Below are 24,956 nucleotides of genomic sequence, written 5' to 3' on the forward strand. Positions count from 1 at the left end.
TGGACAGGGGTCCGTGAACTTCCTCTGAAAAGGTCCAGGGAGTCAATATTTTAGGCTCTGCGGGTCTAGTCTCCACACTGCTGTTTAGAAAGATGAAGGAGCATGGCTGTTTTCCAATCAAACTTTATGAACACTGCAATTTGAATTGCATATAATCTTTGCACGTCACAAAGTAATTGTTCTTTTTTTTTTTCCTTTTCTTTTTTCTTTTCTTGAGATAGGTTCTTGCTTTATTGCCCAGGCTGGAGCGCAGCAGCACAATCGCAGCTCACTGCAGCCTCAACTCCAAGGCTCAAGTGATCCTCTCACCTCTGCCTCCCAAGTAGCTGGGACTGCAGGTGTCTGCCACCACGCCCAGCTAATTTTTAAATTTTTTATAGAGACAGAGTCTCACTATGTTGCCCAGGCTGGTATTGAACTCCTGGGCTCAAGCAATCCTCCTGCCTCAGCCTCCCAAAGTGCTAGGATTACAGACATTAGCCACCATGCTGGCCATTTTGCAACAATTTTAAGATGTGAAAAGACATTCTTAGCTTGCAGGTCACACAGAAGCAGAGTAAGGCACTCATCGGCTGTGGTTTGCCAGCTCCTGACCTGGAAGGTACCTCCTGCAAAACCATCTTTTAAGTACTTTTCTGGACAAAGTAATGATCAAGAAAAAAAGAGCTTAAAGACAAGACCCCAATCGCTTGCTCCTTCCCAATAATTGAGTCATTGCATTATTGTTTCTTGCATAGAGCAAAACAGATTGATTACTAGGCTTTTCCCGAGAAGGCAATCGCAACTTCTAGTTTTCGTCTGCCTCAATTCTTTTGAGAACTAGACAGTAGAAATCAATACAGAATTTAAAAATAATTCTAATGGCAACACCTGTCACTCCCAATCTCTATCCAGATCAAGAATATACCTGAAATCGGCCAGGCACAGTGACTCATGCCTATAATCCCAGCACTTATGGGAGGCCGAGGCAGGTGGATCACTTGAGGTCAGGAGTTTGAGACCAGTCTCCCCAGTATGATGAAACCCTGTCTCTACTAAAAATATAAAAATCAGCCAGGCGCGATGGTGGGTGCCTGTAATCCCAGCTACTCAGGAGGCTGAGGCTGGAGACTCGCTTGAACCCGGGAGGTGGAGGTTGCAGTGAGGTGAGATCACGCCACTGTACACTCCAGCCTGGGCAATAGAGTAAGACTCAGTCTCAAAAAAAAAAAAAAAAAAGAAAAGACATACGTGAAATCACAAGTCCAGCATCTTGAGCCAGTAAGTAACATTAGGCAACACTTCTGTAGGAAATCAGTCCAATCAAGGCTTAAAAGAAGTTAAACTAACATTTGTATAAAACTGAAGTGCAAACACAGGATCTCCTAAATGGTAAATTGTCTTTCTAATGTTAAGTACTACCCCTGGGGAAAAAGAAATACAGAGACACATTCGGTTTTTTTTTTTTTTTGAGACAGAATCTTGCTCTGTCACCAGGCTGCAGCGCAGTGGTGTGACCTCTGCTCGCTGCATCCTCTGCCTCCAGGGTTCAAGTGATTCTCCTGCCTCAGCCTCCCAAGCAGCTGGGACTACAGGCGCACACCACCACGCCCAGCTAATTTTTGTAGTTTTTTTAGTAGAGATGGGGTTTCACCATGTTGACCAGGATGGTCTTAATCTCTTGACCTTGTGATCCACCTGCCTCAGCCTCCCAAAGTGCTGGGATTACAGGTATGAGTCACCGCACCCGGCCACACTCAGTTTTTAAATAGTCATTTGTGAGGAAGCATGAAAAGAACATAAACACACAAACAATATTCTCTGAGACCTCTGATGACCCTCCAAGTGAGGAAAGGATAAAACAGATGTGGGAAAGGGTGTTTTTTAAGAATGCTATTCAGATGTGAGGATAAAACAGGATATGTTTTCAGAAGACAGTCATTAGTTAAATGTAAAATTTTTTCTTTTGTGGGTACAGGGAAGACTTCCTCAGTTTTATTTATTTATTTACTTATTTTGAGAGAGTCTCACTCTATTGCCTAGGCTGGAGTGCAGTGGTGTAATCTTGGCTCACTGCAACCTCCATCTCCCAGGTTCAAGAGATTCTCCTGCCTCAGCCTCCCAAGTAGCTGGGATCACAGGTGCGTGCCACCACACCCAGCTAATTTTTGTATTTTTGTAGAGATGGTGTTTCACCATGTTGGTCAGGCTGGTCTCTAACTCCTGACCTCAAGTGATCCACCCGCCTCAGCCTCCCAAAGTGCTGGGATTACAGGGTAAACCACCACGCCCAGTGACTTTCTCAATCTTTTTTGTTTTTTTTTTGAGACAGAGTCTTGCTCTGTCACCAGGCTGCAGTGCAGTGACACAATCTCAGCTCACTGCAACCCCCACCTCCCAGGTTCAAGTGATTCTCCTACCTCAGTCTCCCAAGTAGCTGGGACTATAGGCATGTGCCACCATGCCCAGCTAATTTTTGTAGTTTTAGTAGAGACGGGGTTTCACCATGTTGGCCAGGATGGTCGTGATCTCTTGACTTTGTGATCTGCCGGCCTTGGCCTGCCAAACTTTCTCAGTTTTAAAATGTGGGATGTTTCCTTCTAGCAGGACTGAATAAAAAGCACCCTGCTCTGAGGAAAGCAGACTTTACCCTGAATGACCAGCTTGTTGGGAAGCTGGGACAGTCCATTTCCCCTCCGGAAGACATGCTTTAAAACCAGGCAGCATACAGAGCCCAGATGCTCTTTCTCTATCCCACCCCTGGGACCCCCAAACATCTCAGGCCTGGGCCATCTCTGGCTTTATGGAACCCTTGAACATTGCTAAGGGTGTGGCCAAGGAAGATTTGAGCTCCACAGTCCAGCAATCATGTTTTACACTTTAATGAGACAGGACTCAGTTCAACACTCAGTTCAGGATCAAGTCTACACCTGGGCAAATAAGGTATCCATACTCACCTCACCCTGCCCTGATCTGAGCCACTCCCCACTTTCACCTTCACCAAAAGAGAAGGCAGAGAAGCAGAGAACAGGAAAAACACATTCTTACTGTGAACCCTACCCTATCCTGCTTCCCACACCCCCAACCCGCTGCCCCAGCAAACTACACTTGCAAATCTCACCTCCAACCCTGACCCAAGGATTCTGGAACAAGAAAGTATAAACAGTTGTCATCCATAAGTTTAACAAATCCCATTCAGTTGTGTTTTTTTTTTTTTTTTTTTTTGGAGACGGAGTCTCACTCTGTTAACCAGGCTGGAGTACAGTGGTGCAACCTTGGCTCACTGCAACCCCTGTCTCTTCGGTTCAAGCAATTCTCCTGCCTCAGCTTCCGGAGCAGTTGGAATTACAGGCGTGCACCACTACCACTATGTCCAGCTAATTTTGTGTCTTTAGTAAAGACAAGGTTTCACCATGTCAGCCAGGCTGGTCTCAAACTCCTGACCTCAGGTGATTTGCCTGCCTTGGCCTCCTAAAGTGCTGGGATTACAGATGTGAGCCACTGTGCCCGGCCTCCCATTCACTTTAAAGAGTACTTGAGTTATGAAAAGTACAAACAGAAGTTTATCTGAAAACAATATACTAGTTGTATAAAACCAAATTTTAGTAGAGTTTTTTTTTTAACATATGTAAAATAAAATTCAAAACCAACAGCAGTTTTCTGTTTAGGACAAGTAATGCCCTCATCAGTGGTTAGAAGCAGCCAGAACAATGCTGTCGCTTGACATTACAGGATCTGCTCCTTCTGATAAAGGGACTGGAATATACCAACAGGTCATGCACGGCCTACACACGTCGTTTATCATTATAAACAGAGGCAGCAACTGGAGAACTGTCAGATGACTCACAAACAACACAACAAAAAAAGCAAAGGTTTCGGGAAATACACTCAGACAGTGCTACTTACTGTATAAATCTGTTTCATCTAGAATCTCAGATTTGATGATTTCTTCAATCACATCTTCTAAGGTGACAATTCCCAGAACTTCATAAAACGGATCTCCTTCTCCCTCATTGTTTACCCGCTGCACGATAGCCAGGTGAGATTTACCTTTAGAGAAAATAAAAAGTTTAGGAAGTGACTTTCTGAATTTCCTGAATGACATGTTATACGTGATACGGTAAAAACATCAGCAAACACAGATGCCGGATTACCAAAATCTCTGTTTCAGCATTTTAAAATTGTACTGAGATATCACAAACAAATGGAAGAACTTCATGAGCCATTAAAAGGCAGAAAGTTATGCCAGAAGAGTGTCACCCTCGACATACATGGCACTGCACCATTGTTCTCTGCTTCTAATGGTAATGTCTCTTGGTACATAACCTTTCAGCAACTGCCACCTAAAGAGAGTGGTTCTCAAAGTTCATGGTGCCCTAGGGATTCCCAAGACCCTTCTAGGAGGTCTGTGAGGCCCAACTATTTTCATAAGAATACTAAGATGCTACTGGCCGTTTTCACTGTGTTGACATTTGAGCTGATGGTGAAAGGCACCTTAGCACAGATGAAGGTAGTGGGAGTGAGCTGCACGTAGTGATCGCTGTTCTCTGTCACAATGCACATGCAGTAAAGGGAAGGAAGTAGCTTCTGTTAAAAATGTACTGGGCTGGGAGCTGGGGCTCACTCCTGTAATCCAAGAGCTTTGGGAGGCCCAGGCAGGATGACTGCTTGAGCCCAGGGGTTCACGATCAGCCTAGGCAACACCGTGAGATCATGTCTCTACAAAAAAACAGAAAAAGTAGCTGGACATGCACACCTATGATCCCAGCTTCCTGGGAGGCTGAGGTGGGAGGATCCAGGAGTTTGAGGCTGCAGTGAGCTATGATTGAGTCACTGCACTCCAACCTAGGCGACAGAGTAAGACACTGTCTTAAAAAAAGTCCTTGCTGAAGCAGTAAACATTAATTTCATTAAATCCTGACCCAAGTACATGTCTTTTGGTAATCTCTATATTAACCTGAGAATTGCCATAAAACATTTCTATTGAATTCTGAAGTATGGCAGCTGTGCTGAGGAAAGACTCTTGTGATTGACTTGCAAGTTGGACTGGCCATTTTCATTGTTGAATGTTTTTACTTCAAAGACTGACTACTAGACAAACTATGGTTATACAGACTTGGGTATATGTCAGGCATTTTCTGAAAAATGAACCTGTCACATCAAGGAAAACAACAGGCAGCATGGACTGCCAATGATAAAATTTGAGCTTTCATCAGAAAATTAAAATTTCGTCTGGGTGCGGTAGCTCACACCTGCAATCCCAGCGCTTTGGGAGGCTGAGGTGGGTAGATCACCTGAGATCAGGAGTTTGAGACCAGCCTGGCCGACATGGTGAAACCCCGTCTCTACTAAAAATACAAAAATTAACTGGATGTGGTGGTATGCGCCTGTAATCGCAGCTACTCAAGAGGCTAAGGTGGAAGAATCACTTGAATTTAGGAGGCAGAGGTTGCAGTGAGCCGAGATTGTGCCACTGCACTCCAGGCCTAGGCAACAGAGTGAGACTCCCACTCAAAAACAACAACAACAACAACAAAAAGGCTGAGTGCAGTGGCTCACACTTGTAATCCCAGCACTTTGGGAGGAGGATCACTTGAAGTCAGGAGTTCAAGACCAACCTGGCCAACATGGTGAAACCCTGTCTCTACTAAAAATACAAAATAAATTAGCCAGGCATGGTGGCGCACGCCTGTAATCCCAGCTACTCAGGAGGCTGAGGCAGGAGAATGGCTTGAACCCAGGAGGTGGAGGTTGCAGTGAGCCAAGATGGTGCCATTGCACTCCACCCTGGGCAACAAGTGAGACTGTCTCAAAAAAAGAAAATTAAAATTTTGGGAAACTTGTAGCCACCACGAGCGTAATAGCTTCTCACAATTAAAGACTCTTCTTATGAGATTGCTGGTGATGTTAACAAATGATTTTTTAAAATATTGAATATTGCAATCTGTCAACATTTTGAAGATCTGTATAACTCAGTGAACCAATAATTTTCAAGTGACTATGGCAATGATGTTACAAAATCTTGCAAGAGTACACAATCCATTTGGAGTATAAGACAGAACAATGGATTTAAAAAAAAAATTCTTATTTTGGAATAATTTTAGACTTACAGAAAAGTTGCAAAGAGTACAGAGAGTTCCTATAAACCCTTTACCCGGTTTCCCCCATTGTTAACATCTTACACTACCATGATATATTTGTCAAAACTAAAACTGACATTGGTACATTACTATTAAGTAAACTCCAGGCTTTATTTGGATTTCGCTGATTATTTCTATAACATCCTCTTTGTTTTGTTGTCTGGTTCAAGGCACCACACCACATTTAGTTGTCATGTCTCTTTAGTCTCCTCTGGTCTGTGACGGTTTTTCGGTCTTTGCTTTTTATGACACTGACAATATTGAAGGGTACTGGTCAGTCCTCCTGCAGAATATCCTCCGATCTGAGCTTGTCTGATGTTTTACCCATGAGTAGACTGGGTTATAGGTTTTCTAGTTACATCACATCAGTGGTTATATGTCATCACTGCTGACGTTCACCTTTTTCATCATTTGGTTAAGGTTGTGTTTCCCAGGTTTCTCCATTGGAAAGTTACTCACTTTCCCTTTCCTTAATTCTATTATTTGAAAACAAGTCACTAAGTCTAGCCTACCCATTCAAGGATGGGAGTTAAGCTCTACTTCCTGGAATAGGGAGGTATCTACATATATTACTTGGAAGGGGGAGTACTTACATATATTATTCAATATTCTTCTGTAAAGAAGATTTCAGACCAAAGTTAATATAAGAGTCCAAATGTCCAATGGTATGGTTTCAGATTCTACATTGCAACTAACCTTTAAGAAATTACTACCTATGGAGTTTTGATGTAATATCAAAGGAGAATACCGATCACTGTCCAAAAAAGCTGATACTCCTCCCTTTTCCAAATACGTACCTGTGTGAGGCCAGATTCTGATACACTTCAACTAACACAGTATACCACACAGACTGAATGCAAAAGACCGAACCCAGCTGCCTTCCCTTTAGCTTGATTAGACATGCAAAAAGTAAAACAATGGCACTCTTCTACCGTTTGTTTTAGAAAATATTTTTATTAAAAACACTATATTAGCATGCAATGGATTACTGTCCTTTAAATCAATCAATGTTTTGAAGGTCTCCATTTTAATTCAAATACATTAATATCAAAAGATAGAACCCACATAAATAAAAGGATCCTGAATCATTTTTAAGAGTTTCAAGGGATCTGAGACTAAAAAAAGTTTAACCCATTTATGTCAGAGGCTGCAAGTTTTTGTGAAAAATCAGACCTTAGTGATGATCTTGAGCAGTAGAATATAAATAACCCCCACAAGCTTAGCATTCCAATAATGGAACACTAGGCATAAATAGGTTAAAGACTGCTGCTTTTGGGGATGGATCACTTGAGACCAGGATGGCAAGGGAAGAACATGAGTCGAACAGTTCTGGATTTGAACTCCAGCAGGCCACTCATTAGCCATTACTAGCAGAAGACCATGAGCAAACATAACTTTTCTGAGTTTCAGTCTCCTTATCTTTAAAGCCAGTCTCATAATTGCTACTGCAATAGGGTTGTTGTGAAGATCAGAGATAATGCTGGTACCCAGCAAAGACACTGCCTGGAATCCACTGGGTGATCACTAAGTGGTAATGCTCATTATTTTATTAATGTTTTTCCTAAATTCTAAGGCACCATCAACTTATTACCAGCTTAGAGGGAAAAAAACCCACTATATTATTACATGTACACAGTGATTAGAAGATGCACCTCAGGCAGGGCACAATGGCTCACACCTGTAATCCCAGCATTTTGGGAAGCCAAGGCAGGAGGATCGCTTGAGGCCAGGAGTTTGGGACCAGCCTGGGCAACATAGTAAGAACTCATCTCTATAAAAAAAAAAAATAAAAGTAAAAAAGACACATTTCAATCTCAAAGATCTTTTAAAATAGTAAGAGCATCTCTCAAACAACAATATTGGTTTTCCCAATCCAAAGCATGTGAAGTATCTAAAACATATCCATAAATGAAGCCAAAATAGGCATAATCTGGAAACTTCATAATCAGCTAATTTTTGTATAACTTCTGTTTAATGACAGAGTGTTTTCTTGGTGGTGGTGGTGGGGTGCAAGAGCTTTAAATAAAGTTTAGTTAACACTTTAAGTTGGGTAAGTTCGCCCAGACACAACCAGCCACATTAAAAATATTCCGAGGGCTGCATCTGATCAAGTTCCCAGCACTTACGCAGACGCTGGCTCTGGTCCTGCGGATCTGTTGGCCCTTTCTTAACTTGGCAGTCTAAGTCAGCTTCTGCTCTGCCTCAGACCCCCTTCTAGGCAGCCGTGTCTACAAGCCTAGAAGTTTAGATTGTTAGACAATTAGGCGTTCTAAAATTTTCATCCCTAGCATGCTCACACTCAAAGAATGAAAATATTTTGAGCAGAGGAGACAAGGAGGGAAACTTATCAGCAATGGATATAAACACTGCATCAGGTCAAGTCAATTCTCATCTCGTCCAGTTGGTCCAGTAGGTTTCTCACATCTGCTTTCCCAAGGACCCAACATAAGCAGTTAAAAATTCTTGGTGAATGCTGTCTGTCGAAAGTTAAATTCTTTTGCTATTCCCAGCTTGTGATCATTTAAAAGGAATTTTCCAAAGCAAGGTCTAATATTAGACTCAAAATGAACTTTCCATTCCACTGAGGCGCTATTCTCACCAAAGTAACTACCGTATAATCAGATTGTCTTGGAGCAACTCGTTTAAATGCAGATGGACATACTTGAAATACCAGCTCAATAGCACTGACAGATTTGGCTGGAAAGGGCCTTACTCTAGGAGAAATTATTTCTGTGAATTAGGCTTCTTAGACTGAAAATTAAGTTTTCCTCCAAGTTCACTTGTTTTAAAGCTGAAACTTCTGCATCTGCCCCAGGGCCACATTCTTTTAGCTTTGGAATTCCTGGTGAGAAGTCCTGTTTTCTGAAACTTCTTCCCTGTGCACAGTACAAAGGAAAAACAATGACACCTCTCTCCTTCACTCAGGCTTTTGGAGAACAGTGATTCCATGCACCTTTCCACTTAACCATTCACTGCAGGGACTTTAGTCCTTGTCAAGGGATCAATCAAAAGGAAAATGTAAACAACTTTTTTTTTTTTTTTTTTTTTTTGAGACAGGGTCTCACTCCCTGGCTGGAGTGCAGTGGTGTGATTGTAGCTCACTGCAGCCTTGAACTCCTGGGCTCAAGTGATCCTCCCACCTCAGCCTCCTGAGTAGCTAGGGCTATAGGCACGCACCACCATGCCCAACTAATTTTTAAATTTTTTGTTGAGACAGGGTCTCACTATATTGCTCAGGCTGGTCTGGAACTCCTGGCCTCAAGTGATCCACATGGGCCTCCCAAATAAACAAGTTTTCAATACAAAAATTTTCAAAACTGAGCTCAAATAGGACCTTTCTTAACCTGAGTATTGGAAAAATTAAGTCAGGACTGAAAACAGAAAAGCAACTCTGGGAAAACGAATAGAAGAATAAACCCAAAACTTAAAAAGACGATAAACTGATGGATTCTTAACTTCCAACAAAAAGAATGAAAATATAGCAGTCAGCAAAATATTTAATCACAGATATTAAACACTAAAACTTTTAAATATGCATAGACTAAATAAACTTCATAAACTGCATATAGATCAAATAAAGCATAAATTGTTGTCACAATCAGGGCTTGGAGAGGGCCCTTTCTTGCAAGCTGTAAGAGATCTTGCTGTACACCAGGCAGTTTGAACTGTCCTGGTATTTAAATTCCTACCCCTTCTCCTCCTTTTCTTGTCCTAAGGGAATCTAAACAGGCCTGTTTTCAGAATGCAGGGCTTTATAAATACATCTCTCCTCAAATTCAGAATCATAAGCAAGCTATTATGAAATAACAGCCTAGATTGTCCATCTTTCTATAACCACTAGTGCTCAGGGCAGGGCACTAGCACAGGTGAAATTACAAAAACCATGTCTGCACTGGGAGATGGACTAAGCAACTAAAATAATCTACACAAGGTAGAACTGGGATCAAATTTCTACCTCTGCCTGCTTCCACTGCTCCACAAATTAAAGTTTATTATTTGCATACTCTCTCTGAATTGGTAAACCAGCCCAGAATGGTAGTGGATTACCACATTTCCATCTTTTAACCTTACCACACTTCTGGGCTCAAATTTTGAACGACAGATACAGTTTGTATTTTGGTGGTAATAACTGTTTCTATTATGATTAATCCAACAAGGGCACCTGTAACGGCCAAGAAAATATGGACTTGTTTGCTATCAGACAATGTTGATGCCAATGAAGTGAAATGGGACTAGGTAGACTAATTAAGGAAAAAAGTCAATGGAATGGATGTAGCAGAAGAGAATTAGGAACAACGTGATATAGCTATGCTGATAAAAAGTGACACATAGTAGTCAAGAAGACCCAATAATGCAAGCACAAGGCAAACTGAGCCTGTAGGGTCCTAAAATGCCACTCAAACAGCAGGAAGAAAACAGAGACCCCACCATGAGAAACTCAAGCCAAGCATCTTACATTCGCCATGATATCTGCGTTGCACAACTCCAGGGGGCACTGTTAGCACAGAATGCAGTGCTTCATGTTTCCCTGAAGTTGTGAGATGCTGTGGCCTCCTTACTAACCAAGGAGAGGGCAAATGAAGCAGCTGATATGCTTTTTTAAATTCCTGATCTACTAACATAAAATTATAATAATTCAATGAATAGGAATCAATAAAATTTCAAAGAGGGAGTTCTACAGAACTAGTGATAAAAGAAGCAAAAGCTCTGCAAGTCCAAATTTAGGTCCCATGTCACTAACGAAAAATGACATGATTTTTTAATGGCTATACTTAAGATCTCCAGAGGAAGCCAATTTGCATATTGGCAGTCAAAGAAGTCAATACACTTTAAGCATGATCACAATTGGATTTAGTCAGATTTACAAGTAAACAAACTGATCAAGTGAGAGAATGTATATGAACATAATATATAAGCCATAAAATCCAGGCTATGAATGAATTCTGAACAATGAACTATAGTCACATAATTTCATTTGTTTGTTCCATAAATATCTGCTGACCACCTACTATGAGCCAGGCCCATACCACAAGGACCAAAACACAGCACTGGCTCTCAAGAGGCATTCGAGCATGGCAGACGGACACTAAGGAAGCAGCCTCTGGGAAAACTAATAGAAGACTAAACCTTGAAGTGAAAAGGCATGTTGGGTCGTGTTAAGGTGTTGTGGAGAACAACAGTAGGGGTGGGATGACATTTAATACAGGATGGTCCCCCCTGCCCCACCCCCTCCACTCGCCCAGAGCAAGGCAGCAGCACAGGAAGTCAACCCTGGGCTGCGTGTTTTCAGGTAGAATAATCAGGAGGCCCTGAAGAGGGAGGGGCTTGATGCGCTGTGGTGGGTGGGGAGCCAGGAGGCCACTGTGGCTGGAAGCAAGTGGGCAGGAGGGCGAGAGGAAAGGTGAGCTGTATGGGGTGGGATGCAGGCCATGTAACCATCGGAGAGGCTTTAGCTCTCACTCCGTGGTCGCTGGATGGCTCTGGCAGAAGAGTGACATGATCTGCATTGTTTTAAAAGAGTCCCTCTGGCTGCATGGTTGAGAAAGTCCTGGCAGCAGGTGGGAGGAGAATGGCCCTGGGAAAGGGCTGAGGTGGGCAAACCCAATCGGGAAGTTACCAGTAAGCCAAGCCACGGAGGATGGTGGCTTGGGCCCCAGGGGCAACAGTGCAGGTGATGAGAAGTAACTGCATTCTGGATAGACAGTGTTTTAGAAAGAGCCCGCAGGATTTGCTGATGGACTGGATAGGGGGTGGAGGAGAATGAGAGGAGTCAGGATGACTTGCTTTTTGGCCTGCCACTCCTGGTGGAGGACAGTGCATGGCATCAGTCTAGAAGGCAGAAGTCAGCTCGATTTTGGAAGGTTAAGTTTGACATCCTAGTGGAAATGTCAAACAGTTATATACATGAGTCCAGAATTCAAGAGAGAGACATGTAAGCTACAGATAAAACCTGAGAGAGTACAGATGGTAGCAGAGCCAGAAACCCACTGAGATCACCTAGGCCATGGATGGCGAGAAGAGCCAGTGCTGAGCATGGGGGTGCCTGAGTTTCCTGGGTCAGGAGGCTGAGATAGAACCAAAGAGAGACTTGAGAAAGAGTGGCCAGCAGGAAGGGGAGGGGAGAATAAAGGGAATGGGTGGTTTTGGAAGCCACATTAAAAAACGAAAAATAAAAACCATTCCAAAGAGCAGAGAGCAGTCGTAAGTATCGAATGCAGCCGAAAGGTCAAGAAAGGTGATTTTGGTGACAGAAGATGCTGGAGATAAAGACTGTGGTGGAGGAAGGGCCTGAGGGTCACAGTGTAAGTGACATGCAGAAGATCCTATAGTCTCTGGCCAGTGTGCTTTCTACTCGAGCCCTTCCTGCTTCTAACAGGGAGGCCCAAACTGGCCTGCTTCTGCCAGGTAGCCTTGACAAGAGAGAAAAGGCCTGTCATTAGGACAGTTTGGCTGTCCTCTCCAAAGTAACACCTCCTTCTTCGAGTCCCTAGATCTGAACATGACACCATTAGATTTCCAATCACCCAGGGTTTAAAACTCTGAAATCTTTGCCTTTTCTTTTTCTTCCTTTTCAATGAAGAATGAATGAGTGAATAGGTACACACACACAGCTGCATAAGATGCACAGCTCAGTGAAACTTGACATTTGTATATACCTGGAAAACTACCACCGGGAAGAGCTGGTGGGAGTCAGGGTGTTGACAACAGCTACAGGGGTGGGTGAGATGGGGCTGGAGACAGGAGCGGGGAATACGTGATGCAGTGATAAGAGGAGGGGCTAAGTGGGTTCAGCAGACTTCAGGCTCCAAGGGGAACACCCTCCATGTGGCCCCTTCAGTAGGGCTCCCTTTCCTGCCCCTTCCCTTTGTTGACAGCAGGTCCCTTTAGGATAGACAGATCACATGCTGATCCAGCAACAGGGCATGTCATGATAACTGAGTGGCAGCACAACTTCAGAATAAGAGAAGCAATTCTCCTCCCGTATTTAGCTATATCTGGAATCTTAGTTCAGGTCTGGGTCTTGTATTTTACAAGAGGCAAACTGAGGGGAAATGCTGTACCATATACAAACTATGTCACAGGAGGAACAATTACATAAGCCAGAGATGTTTAGATGGAAGAGACATCTGGGCAGGGATGAGGTTGACAGCAGCCTTCAAATATCTAAAATCAGTCAGCTCCATGCCTCCTCACCCCATAGCTTGTTACCTGCACACCTGGAGCTCAGTGTGCCACAACGTGGTCTCCCTGATTAGACCATCAGCTCCAGATCAACTCTGGATCCACCTTCGTGTTAGTCCTCAGTGCCTGCCAAGTCTAGCACAATGGCCAACACTCCAGTTTCTTCTCTACTCCTCCATTCACAAAGGAAGACTTACTCACCGTAACATAACCACAGCATTCCATCACGCACACACAGTGCTCACGTCTCATCAGCTACTAAATTAGAGAGAAAATGTTCCTAGGGCAGGGCTCAAAGGCATCAGCACACTACAACCACCACTCTCCTCTTCTTAAGCTTCATCCACCCAGACTTGACTTTTCACAGTCAGGTCCTCCATGGCCCTACTTGCCCCTTCCTCTGCTTGAGCCCTTTTAATCCGTTTTAACCTTGCTCTTAATTCCACACATAGTATCACCCATACCAGGAAGCCTGTTCTATTCCCAAAGGCAGAACTTATCTTTTGTATTTTTGAGCTCCTATAACGTCATCTGAATTTCTCTTAAGGCATCTGTCTTTTTTGTTTTTTGAGATGGAGTCGTACTCTGTTAACCAGGCTGAAGTGCGGTGGTGCAATCTTGGCTCACTACAACCTCTACCTCCCAGGTTCAAGTGATTCTCCTGCCTCAGCCTCCCAAGTAGCTGAGATTACAGGCATGCACCACCATGCCTGGCTAATTTTTGCATTTTTAGTAGAGATGGGGTTTCACCATGTTGACCAGGCTGGTCTTGAACTCCCGACCTCAGGTGATCCCCCCTCCTCGGCCTCCCAGAGTGCTGGGATTACAGGCATGAGCCACTGCATCTGGTCATATCTCTTTCTTATACTAAGTTTGTGATCTTTTCCCTGCTAGACTGGAAGCTCCTTGTTTCTCATCTTTCTCCCAGAACACCTAGCTTGATGCCACCCTTTACAAAGAGCAGGTAGGAAGGGGGTCGGCCCTCATAGAGCCCCAGCCCCTCACTCACTGCCCTAACACACACAACCCACTGGGGCTGCCCTGCCACAGCTGCACCATACCTGGGCTATGGGAGTGCCTGGGGCTCTATACCCACGTTACTTTTTTTTTTTTTTTTTTTGAGACAGAGTCTCACTCTGTCGCCCAGGCCGGAGTGCAGTGGCATGATCTCGGCTCACTGCACGCTCCTCCTTCCGGGTTTACGCCATTCTCCTGCCTCAGCCTCCTGAGTAACTGGGACTACAGGCGCCTGCCACTACGCCCGGCTAGTTTTTTGTATTTTTTAGTAGAGACGGGGTTTCACTATGTTAGCCAGGATGGTCTCGATCTCCTGACCTCGTGATCCGCCCGCCTCGGCCTCCCAAAGTGCTGTGATTACAGGCGTGAGCCACCGCGCCCGGCACCCACATTACTCTTAATAGTATTTTAGATAGGTCCTTTCCCTATCCATTTCCCTCTGAATTCAACACTGGCAAAATCCAAAGAAAAATAAACCCTGAATTACAAGCCACAGAACAAATACATAAAGCCATTTTCTCAGATTTTTGTAATGAATACACGGATGAATGCTGATGTGTGCCTTGCAAGTCTTCTGACTACTGTGGCGATCAACCTAGTATTAGAGGCTGGGTGCAATGGGTCACACCTGTAATCCCAGTATTTTGGGAGGCCGAGGTGAGCGGATCACCTCAGATCAGGAGTTCGAGGCCACCTTGGTCAACAGGGCAAAACCCCATCTCTACTAAAAATACAAAAATTAGCTGGGCGTGGGCGTGGTGGTGCACTCCTGTAGTCCCAGCCACTCAGAAGGCTGAGGCAGGACTGAACCTGGGAGGCAGAGGCTGCAATGAGCTGAGATCATGCCATGCACTCCAGCCGGGTTGACAGAACGAGACCCCATCTCAGAAAAAAAAAAAAAAAAAAATATATATATATAGTATTAGAACACGAGCTAAAATCAAGCCTGCTGAGGAGAAGTAATACAATTTCATTTAGGAAACTATCACCTAGCTATTTCTGTACTGTTGAAAGCTAAAATATAAATAATAACAAACTGTGCGTGTCTTTTTTCTTAAGTACTTATTTTACCTTACCATCCCGACCAGAGCTAAGTGCATTTTTTCCAATTGAATTTTCCCACCATAAAATACACCAGAAAAATGTGACACAGATCTTAAAATAGTCCTATATAAACAATACATGAGTGTATATATAGAAGTACTTGCTGTATATAGAAGCCACTGGTTTTAAATGATAACTGTTGCTATTCTGGGAGACAAAAGCCCCCTTTTACTACTTCCAAAAATTCCAAAGTCTGACCCATAAGTGGCCGGCCCAGACCTCCCTAGCAGGACAGTTCCTTCAGTCTAGCCATGAACATCCTCATTCCGGGTTAGGCCTGAACTAATGTGTCTGCCAGTGAGGCTGACGGGTGGAATATGGAATCATGGTTTCCTTAAAACAATCTAACATTTCTTGGTGAGGGTGGAGGTTTATTTGATACAGGGCCCTCTCCTGGACAGGACCCTGAATTTATCTATTAGTGTAAATGACAGTGTTGCTGCTGCTCTTTGGCCACTTGAACAACTGACAGTAGGGAGGTAGCATTCACTGAGGTGGTCAGCTTCTAAAAGACTTTTTTTTAAAACCAGGAGAAGCAACGTAGACAAGTCCTCTCCATTAGTGGCTAAACAGTCTTGGCACAGTGCATGCAGCAACCAGGAGTGTTATTGTAAAATTGACTGGTTGAATTTCACTTCTCCGTGAAAATCTCCATGCACTAAGACCAGAAATATTATACACTGAGAAAAACTAATCCAGGCGGTTCTCAGATTTTACAGTTTTATCAATAGAGATTGGGGAAAGGTATGGTTAGCCTCAAGGACATCAACATTTACATGTTAGGAAAGTTCCTGAAATACACAAGACTGTAGGCCAGGCACGGTGACTCAACGCCTATAATCCCTGCACTTTGGGAGGCCAAGGTGGGCAAATGGCTTGAGGTCAGGAGTTCAAGACCAGCCTGGCCAATATGGTGAAATCCCGTCTCTACTAAAAATACAAAAATTAGCCAGGTATGATGGCATATGCCTGTAATCCCAGCTACTCGGGATGCTGAGGCAGGAGAAGCTTGAACCCAGGCAGTGGAGGTTGCAGTGAGCCAAGATTGCACCACTGCACTCCAGCCTGGGTGACAGAACTAAGATCTGTTTTCAAAAAAAACACAAAAACTGTAGATACCTGTCTGACACACTATAGGCATGCAGTTATTTACTGAATGAGTGAATCTACAAATTGCATTTATTTAAACCTTTTGAACATGCTTTCAATGTATACAACTTTCTGAGCTAAAAGGATATTTTATATTTGTCTTAAAACTACCTTCTCCATATTTCTAGAGGTTTTCCTTTGGACTTATACTTTATGGTTATGTCTGGCATTTTTTGAGGCTATGCTATTTATCTTCTCTCAGTCATCATTACAGAGAGAAGACTCCATCTTCTTACACTATGCTCAATATTTCATCTAATTATTTGACCCTGATTTTTACAAAACCCTTTTATATTAAACACTATACCTGTCACCATCAATTTTCCCATCGTATGCTTTCTTGTACTCAAATACATATTGAGTAGCCAGGCATGGTGGTCATGGTGGTGTGCCTCCATAGTCCCAGCTACTTGGGAGGCTGAGGCTGGAAGATTACTTGAGCCCATGAGTGAGTCTAGCCTGGGTAACGTAGTGAGGCCCCCCTCTCTATAAAATTATATATAAAATAAAATATATATACTTATTATGTAATACTATATAATATATATAATTCTCAGCACAGGGCTAAATATATACAGATGTCTACTTCTTTAATATGATTAAAAAGATCAATTAGGAAATGATTGCTCCTATTATTTGAAAAATCCTTTGCTGTTACAAAATGGAACATTTTTAATTTTGAAACAATTGTATATTCACATGCAATTGTAAGAAACAGAAAGATCCTGTGGATTTTGCCCAAGATTCCATGTACTTTTATCCAGTTTCCCCCAATGGTAAACATCTTGCAAAACTACAGCACAGAGTCACAACTAGGATATGAGCATTGACAGAGCCATGGTACGGGACACTTCTACCACCAAATGACCTTCCTATTACCCTTTTATAGCCATACCCTCAAACTAATCATTTTAATGGTTTCTTTGGTAAAATAAGACCTTAGTTTTCTATTGACAGTGGCCCTTATGCTATAGTGTTTAAGTTTAAACAAATATTTAAAAAGCTATATTTAAAAATGGTTATCAATAGAAAAACATTTTTCAGTCAACAAAAACTTGTTTTACATGCAACATTTGAAAACCCAAGAGTGGGGTCCAATCCTGACAAAGATTAGCCAACCATGCTTCCCTGGGTGAGGTATACAGCAGGCAGTTATATAACTAAGAGAGAAACGGTTTTTGGAGAGAGTAGCAGAGACCCCAGCCTCGATTTGATAAACATCAGTGGCAGGATGATTTTCCAGGCAACTCCTCTTTGGCTTCTCCCAATGTGTTGATGAATTTAACAGTCCCTGGTAATTCAATAAACACTAATCTAGGTGCTATTGTGAAGGGATTTTGCAGATGCAAATGAAGTCTCTAATGGGACGTCATGGGTTGACTTTAAGGGAGATCACTCTTGGTAGACCCAAGTTAATTAGTTGGAAGGCCTTAAAAGCAGGCCTTAAGGCTTTCTGAAGGAGAGAAGAAATTCCTCCCATAGAAAACTTCAGATGCTGCCTGTGGGATTCCAGCCTGCTTGTGATCTTCTCTTCCTAATGACCTGTCTTATCAATTTGGGCTTTCTTATACATCCTCCAGAATACATAAGCTATATTCTTATAATAAATCCCTTGATGAAAGTATGTGTGTGTGTGTGTGTGTGTGTGTTTGTATCCTTTTGGTTTTGTTTCTCTGGTTGGACCCTGACTAAGAGACTCAGGATTCACACCACAAAGGGATTAATAGCACAAAGCAAAAGGAAAACTAGAATTAAACTAAGTTATCATTTCCCAAAGCCAAGACAACAGATGACTGATTTGTATAGGAAGACAAACTAATGTGTGTGCGCTATGCCAGAGAATCCGATCCATGAACTTCCTGGTGACAATAGCAGACATAGCAAGTAAAGTAACCCCCTGAAAGAAAAACTAACCTAAACTGTTTAAAAGACAAGAAGCCAAGTCATTTACTTCTATCCATCCAAGTGGACGGTCCTATCAAAGACAGCCCTCCAGCCCTCTCCCCTAAGTTAGGATTCCAGGCAATAAACAATGGATGGTCTCACATTCCCACCACCACCCACTCCTTTTCTCTTGTTCTTCAGTCTTGCTGCCAGATACTTTAGCCAGAAACCCAAAGTGAGGCAATTAATAGAAAATTCCAGTCATTATGTGACTTACTTAATGGCCCATCCAAATGACTTGTGAGAAAATCTCACGAACCAACAGAACAGAGACTGAAGAGTTTTTTCCATTATTTCTCTCTGTCAGAGTATTTAAAGACTCGGATTTTCCCATCTTTTGGGGAAATATTTTCTTATAAATAGTGAGGCATGCTGGGCATCTCCACTTCATCTTTTTTGGTGGTCTGTAACACTCACTGTACACTCATTGGAATGTTTTCCTAGTAAATGATGGGCAATGGAAAACATGGCTAAGACAAAAGATGGCTTTCAGGCTGAGATGATGGGAACCTTCTCACGTTCCCCAAGAGAAAGGTAGTTCTTCTATAGAACTAAGGGGTTTATTTTAGAACCAATGAGACTATTTCTGTCTTTCCTTTAGGCCTTTATAAGAATGATAAATGAGGACTGACTAGACTACTTAGTAGTCCATTTAGTAGTAGTCCAATATATCCAATAATAGGAGGAGTTATTTTTTATTTTTTGAGACAGGGTCTCACTATGTTGCCCAGACTGGTCTCGAATTCCTGGACTCAAGTGATCCTTCCACCTCAGCCTCCCAAAGTGCTGGGATTATAGACATGAGCCACCATGCCCAGTCAATAGTAGGAGATTTTTTTTTTTTTTTTGAGACGGAGTCTCGCTCTGTCGCCCAGGCTGGAGTGCAGTGGCGCGATCTCAGCTCACTGCAAGCTCCGCCTCCCGGGTTTATGCCATTCTCCTGCCTCAGCCTCCCCAGTAGCTGGGACTACAGGCGCCCACCACCGCGCCCGGCTAGTTTTTTGTATTTTTTAGTAGAGACGGGGTTTCACCGCGTTAGCCGGGATGGTCTCGATCAGAGATCTACACTTCTGCTGCTAAGCCCAAATGTTAGGGCTTTGGTTTTATGATTTACTCTTCTGTTCCATTATTAGGTTTTAGCTTTTAGACCAATAATTACTTACAAACTTTGTTTTGTAGTCCAAACTTAGTGATTTCAACTAAACTAATTTCTTGGCTGATTTCTACAACCCAAGTAGACAAGATCAGTAATTATACAAAAGTCATACATAAAAATGTGGTCCTGTTGTCACAGTCACTGAACAAAAATTATCTAAGCCCAGACAATGTGCTAACATTGCAGATCAAACCACACTGTACATTTGCTACAGTCACAGGCGTTTTAAGGAGAGGAATGAGGTCACAGTTTTAAACCTGCTTGAAGGGGAGAGTAATTTTTTTGTTTTGTTTTGTTTTTTAAAAGAAGAAAGACCATAATCCCTTTTCTCACTCAAGTCTCCTCTTTTTAGGAAGTCCTTCCTGATGACTTCAATTTGGAATGAGGTAGAATTGCTATTATATAATTATACAGTTAACAGTAAACATATATTACATAGTTAATAATTATGTGATACAAAGGAAAAGATCAAAATTATCCCCCCCAAAAAAATCTCTGGATATTAGAATTAGAAGGAAAATTAATCATCTAGATAAATTCTTATACAATGTATTAATTATCTTCTGCAAACTTTATGCATATGATAAACTTCAAGAAAAATGAAAGGGTGAAAATATTTCAAGGTCTTCCTCATTGTCCTAAAATCCTAGCATTTTACTCTTTTGTTTCCTGTCCCCAGAAACTTCAAGCACTTCATCTTCATTATAGAGAAAAAAGATGCAAACAACTTTTAAAACCCAGTGTTCTCTATTATAGATTCCTTCACAATGCCTACTCACTATTCCCATGATGTACTTTCCCCCAATAGCTCTTAAAAATGCGTAGAAGGGCCGGGCGTGGTGGGGCACTCCTGTAACCCCAGCACTTTGGGAGGCCGAGGTGGGCGGATCATAAGGTCAGGAGTTCGAGACCAGCCTGGCCAACATGGTGAAACCCCATCTCTACTAAAAATGCAAAAATTAGCTAGGCATGGTGGTGCGCACCTGTAATCCCAGCTACTCAGGAGGCTGAGGCAGGAGAATCGCTTGAACCTGGGAGGCGGAGGTTGCAGTGAGCTGAGATCATGCCATTGCACTCCAGCCTGGGTGAAAGAGTAAGACTCCATCCCAAAAAAATAAAAATAAAAATAAAAATAAAATAAAATAAATTTTAAAAAACCGTGTAGAAGACAAAAATTAGTTTTTCTATTTTTCTTTTCTTTTCTTTTCTTTTTTTTGGACAGGGTCTCACTCTGTCACTCAGGCTAGAGTGCAGTGGCATGATCATGGCTTACTACAACCTCCACCTCCCGCGTTCAAGTGATTCTCCTGCCTCAGTCTCACAAGTAGCTGGGATTACAGGCATGTGTAGCCACATCCGGCTAATTTTTGTATCTTTTGTAGTGACAGGGTTTCACCATGTTGCCCAGGTTGGTCTCAAACTCTTGAGCTCAAGCAATCCATCCACCTCAGCCTCCCAAAGTGTTGGGATTACAGATGTGAGCCTCCACACTCAGCTAAGTTTTTATATTTCTATAAGAAAAAAGTCACCACCTAAACATCCACGATAGTCTCGTTAAGTAAATTCTACAACATCCACACTAGAATGCTATGCAGCTAGTGTGGATGTAGCAGGATTCCATCAGCAGTAGAATGCTAATACAGCTATTTAAAAAAAAAAAGTTAGAGCTATATCGATTGTTATGAAAAGTTACTCTAAAAAAAAAAAAAAAAAGCCCTGTAGAATATTATAGTATGTTCCCATTTGTATTCATTATAATTAATTGCATTAATCATAATTATATATAGAAAACTAGAAACAAAAGTTAACAGTGGCATTCTGGATGAAATTTGTAGTACTGTTACAAATTTGCATTCTACAAGGTAATTCTTTTTTTCTTTTTGAGATGGAGTCTCCCTCTGTCCCCCAGGTTGGAGTGTGATGGCGTGATCTCGGCTCACTGCAACCTCCATCTCCCAGGTTCAAGTGATTCTCCTGCCTCCTGAGTAGCTGGGATTACAGATGTCCACCACCACACCTGGCTATTTTTTGTCTTTTTTAGTAGAGATGGAGTTTCACCATGTTGGTCAGGCTGGTCTCGAACTCCTGACCTCAGGTGATCCACCCACCTCAGCCTCCCAAAGTGCTGGGACTACAGGCATGAGTCACCGTACCCCACCCCTAATGTATATATTTCTAACAAGAGAAAATGTTTATTTCAACCAGGAATCAAGGAGAACAACAGGGTCCCCTGTCAGTGTTGGACACCTCTAAAGAACCACTTCCAACCCTCTAGGCCCCAGTGCTCACTCCCTCCACTGTGGCAGTGACTAGTTCACGCAGGCTTGCAGCGGCTTCATGCTCATGCATCAGTGCAAACAGACGCTGTCTCATTGCTAATGCTCAATATTTCACTTCCTGCCGCCCCAGGTTGGAGTGCGGTGGCATGATCTCGGCTCGCTGCAACCTCCATCTCCCAGGTTCAAGCGATTCTCCTGCCTCAGCCTCCTGAGTAGCTGGGATTACAGATGTGCACCACAACGCCTAGCTATTTGAAAATTATTCTGCAGTTATTCATATGCAAACAAGAGGGAGAAATCAATGGGATAAATCCCCCCACTTCCCCCTCATTTTGTACTTAAGCAGACAGTTCTGAGAGCATTCCATTTCATAGGTTCCTAAAAACGTCCTAGCGGGATTGAATACCTGATGCCTGTAGCCAAGGCACTATCAGATCCTTAAATTTTCTTTCCCTCCTTCTCATTTCACTTTCCTTGTCCTGAACTCTTGCTTCCTGGGACTGCACCCCCTATAAACTTCCCCGCATTCAAGTCTTCTACCAGGCTGATGTTCAGGCTAAGATGTCAGATGAGTGGAAAGTTTTTCCACCAGCCACTTTTTGGTTTCACACATTTCATGCTCTTCTACTTGCAGATTCCAGTGCCAGATGTGTTAGAACACACTCCTATCTCAATACAGTGCTGGTCCTGTACCTCTGAGTGACATCCACATTGTTGAATATCATTTATGCAGTGGGATGGCCACCAACAACTAGACATCAAAGTGACTGCAACCACATAGACATATCCCAGTAAACCTAAACAAAGTATATATCCACAGCTTAACTTTCCCACAGCTGAATCTCAGAAATGCTTGGGACCACTCCAACACTGCCACACACAAGAGTAAGAGAGGGTAACTCAATGTGGAAAGAGTCATTTTGGCCCACTGTAAACTTTCCGATTTTTCAAAATTTACAAATACACATAAACCTGTAAAACACTTGCTAGGGGTCTTCCCAGGGCCTTGGAAGCAGCCCACACATGTGAGCACTTAAGCTTTAGCTTCATTAGCTTTGTGGTGATACGCTTTTCACAATGTACTAATCGATTAACAATAAAGGGAGCATAAAGCACAGACTGAAAACTCTAAAATCTATATACTCCACCATCCCAGTCTCATCTAAACCTCAGTATAAAAATATTCCATCTGGCCGGGCTCGGTGGCTCAAGCCTGTAATCCCAGCACTTTGGGAGGCCGAGACGGGCGGATCACGAGGTCAGGAGATCGAGACCATCCTGGCTAACACGGTGAAACCCCCGTCTCTACTAAAAAATACAAAAAACTAGCCGGGCGAGGTGGCGGGCGCCTGTAGGCCCAGCTACTCGGGAGGCTGAGGCAGGAGAATGGCGTGAACCCAGGAGGTGGAGCTTGCAGTGAGCTGAGATCCGGCCACTGCACTCCAGCCTGGGCGACAGAGCGAGACTCCGTCTTACAAAAAAAAAAAAAATATTCCATCTGCCCATCTGGTCCTCCTCCTCCCCTTGTCCAATAAGCATGTTAAGTTCAGTATGTCCAAAACTAAACCTATCATCTTCACAAAACCTGTTTCCCCACTTCTAATCCTCATACTAATGACATCTGTAAAGGTCAAATGTGAAACTGTAAAAGTCAACTTAGATGCCTCTTTTCCCTCTAGTTTCACCCGGCTATGACATACTGGTACCCAACATTGTGTTAGGTTTTAAATTTAAGACTGCCTCCTAAATATCTATTTCCACCCCCGCCCCGACCCCAAGAGGGAGCCTCACTCTGTTGCCCAGGCTGAAGTGCAGTGGCATGATCTCAGCTCACTGCAGTCTCCGCCTCCAAGGCTCAAGCAATTCTCCCACCTCACAAGTGGCTGGGACTACAGGCATGGACCACCACGCCTGGCTAATTTTTGTATTTTTTAGTACAGACGGGGTTTTGTCATGTTGGCCAGGCTGGTCTTGAACTCCTGACCTCAAGTGATCCATCTGCCTCGGCCTCCCAAAGTACTGGGATTATAGGCGTGAGCCACCATGTCCAGCCAATATCGATTATTTCATAGTCTCCATCCCATCACCAATTCACCTAAATTCCAGGTCCTCATTACTTCTAATGTACCTAACTTGAATGTAATCTCCTCAAGGCCACCTCACTGATGCCACAGTAATCTTATTAAAGACCAAATCTGAACATGTTACTCCCCTCCTTAAAATTCTTCCATAACTTCCCACTGCATTTAGGAACGTTTAAGCTCTTTGGGATGGCCTTCAAAGCCTGTCATGATGGGATCCTTTTCTAGCCACATCTCCCATAGCTTTGCTCATTCCACGCCAGAGCATACATTTTCCAATTCCCCAAACTAGATATGCTGTTTCACTGTCCTTTGCCATAAACACTGGTGTCCCCTTAGCTCCTTGACTCTTATTCTCCCTCAAATATTCAATTTAAGCATCATCTCATCTTGCAAGTCTTCCTAACCTCACCTAGACCAGCTGGGTTTGGTGCCTGTCATTGTTCCCAAAAAGCTTTCGTTGGCTCCATCAGGGCACTTATTACCCTGTATTATAACTGTCTCACTCTCCTCTGAGATTTTTTTTTTAGACAGAGTCTTGCTCTGTCTCCCAGGCTAGAGTGCAGTGGTATGATCTGGGCTCACTGCAACCTCTGCCTCCCAGGTTTAAGGAATTCTCCTGCCTCAGCCTCCTAGTAGCTGGGACTACAGGCACATGCCGCCATGCCTGGCTAATTTTTTTTGTATTTTTAGTAGAGATGGGGTTTCATCGTGTTAGCCAGGATGGTCTGGATCTCCTGACCTCGTGATCCACCTGCCTCAGCCTCCCAAAGTGCTGGGATTACAGGCGTGAGCCACCGTGCCTGGCTCCTCTGAGATTTTTTTCAGTCCTCTGTGAGATTCTTGAAGGGAAGGGTTCTCTTTCGCATCTAAAACCTCAGAAACTAGCATAGTGCGGGGTAGACAATTTTTTTTTTTTTGAGAC

At 43.0% G+C, this 24,956-nt stretch overlaps 1 protein-coding gene across 1 annotated transcript in view; it reads right to left on the reverse strand.

Moving 5' to 3' along the window:
• Positions 1–24,956, reverse strand: part of CNNM2 (cyclin and CBS domain divalent metal cation transport mediator 2) — a 170,404-nt gene that overhangs the window by 25,714 nt on the left and 119,734 nt on the right. The window contains exon 2 of the mRNA XM_023206528.2: positions 3,886–4,029. Coding sequence (XP_023062296.1) covers positions 3,886–4,029 — 144 coding nt within the window. The remainder of the gene's footprint in view (positions 1–3,885; positions 4,030–24,956) is intronic.

This window comes from Piliocolobus tephrosceles, chromosome 9, assembly GCF_002776525.5.
Source record: "Piliocolobus tephrosceles isolate RC106 chromosome 9, ASM277652v3, whole genome shotgun sequence".
Taxonomy (NCBI): Eukaryota; Metazoa; Chordata; class Mammalia; order Primates; family Cercopithecidae; genus Piliocolobus; species Piliocolobus tephrosceles.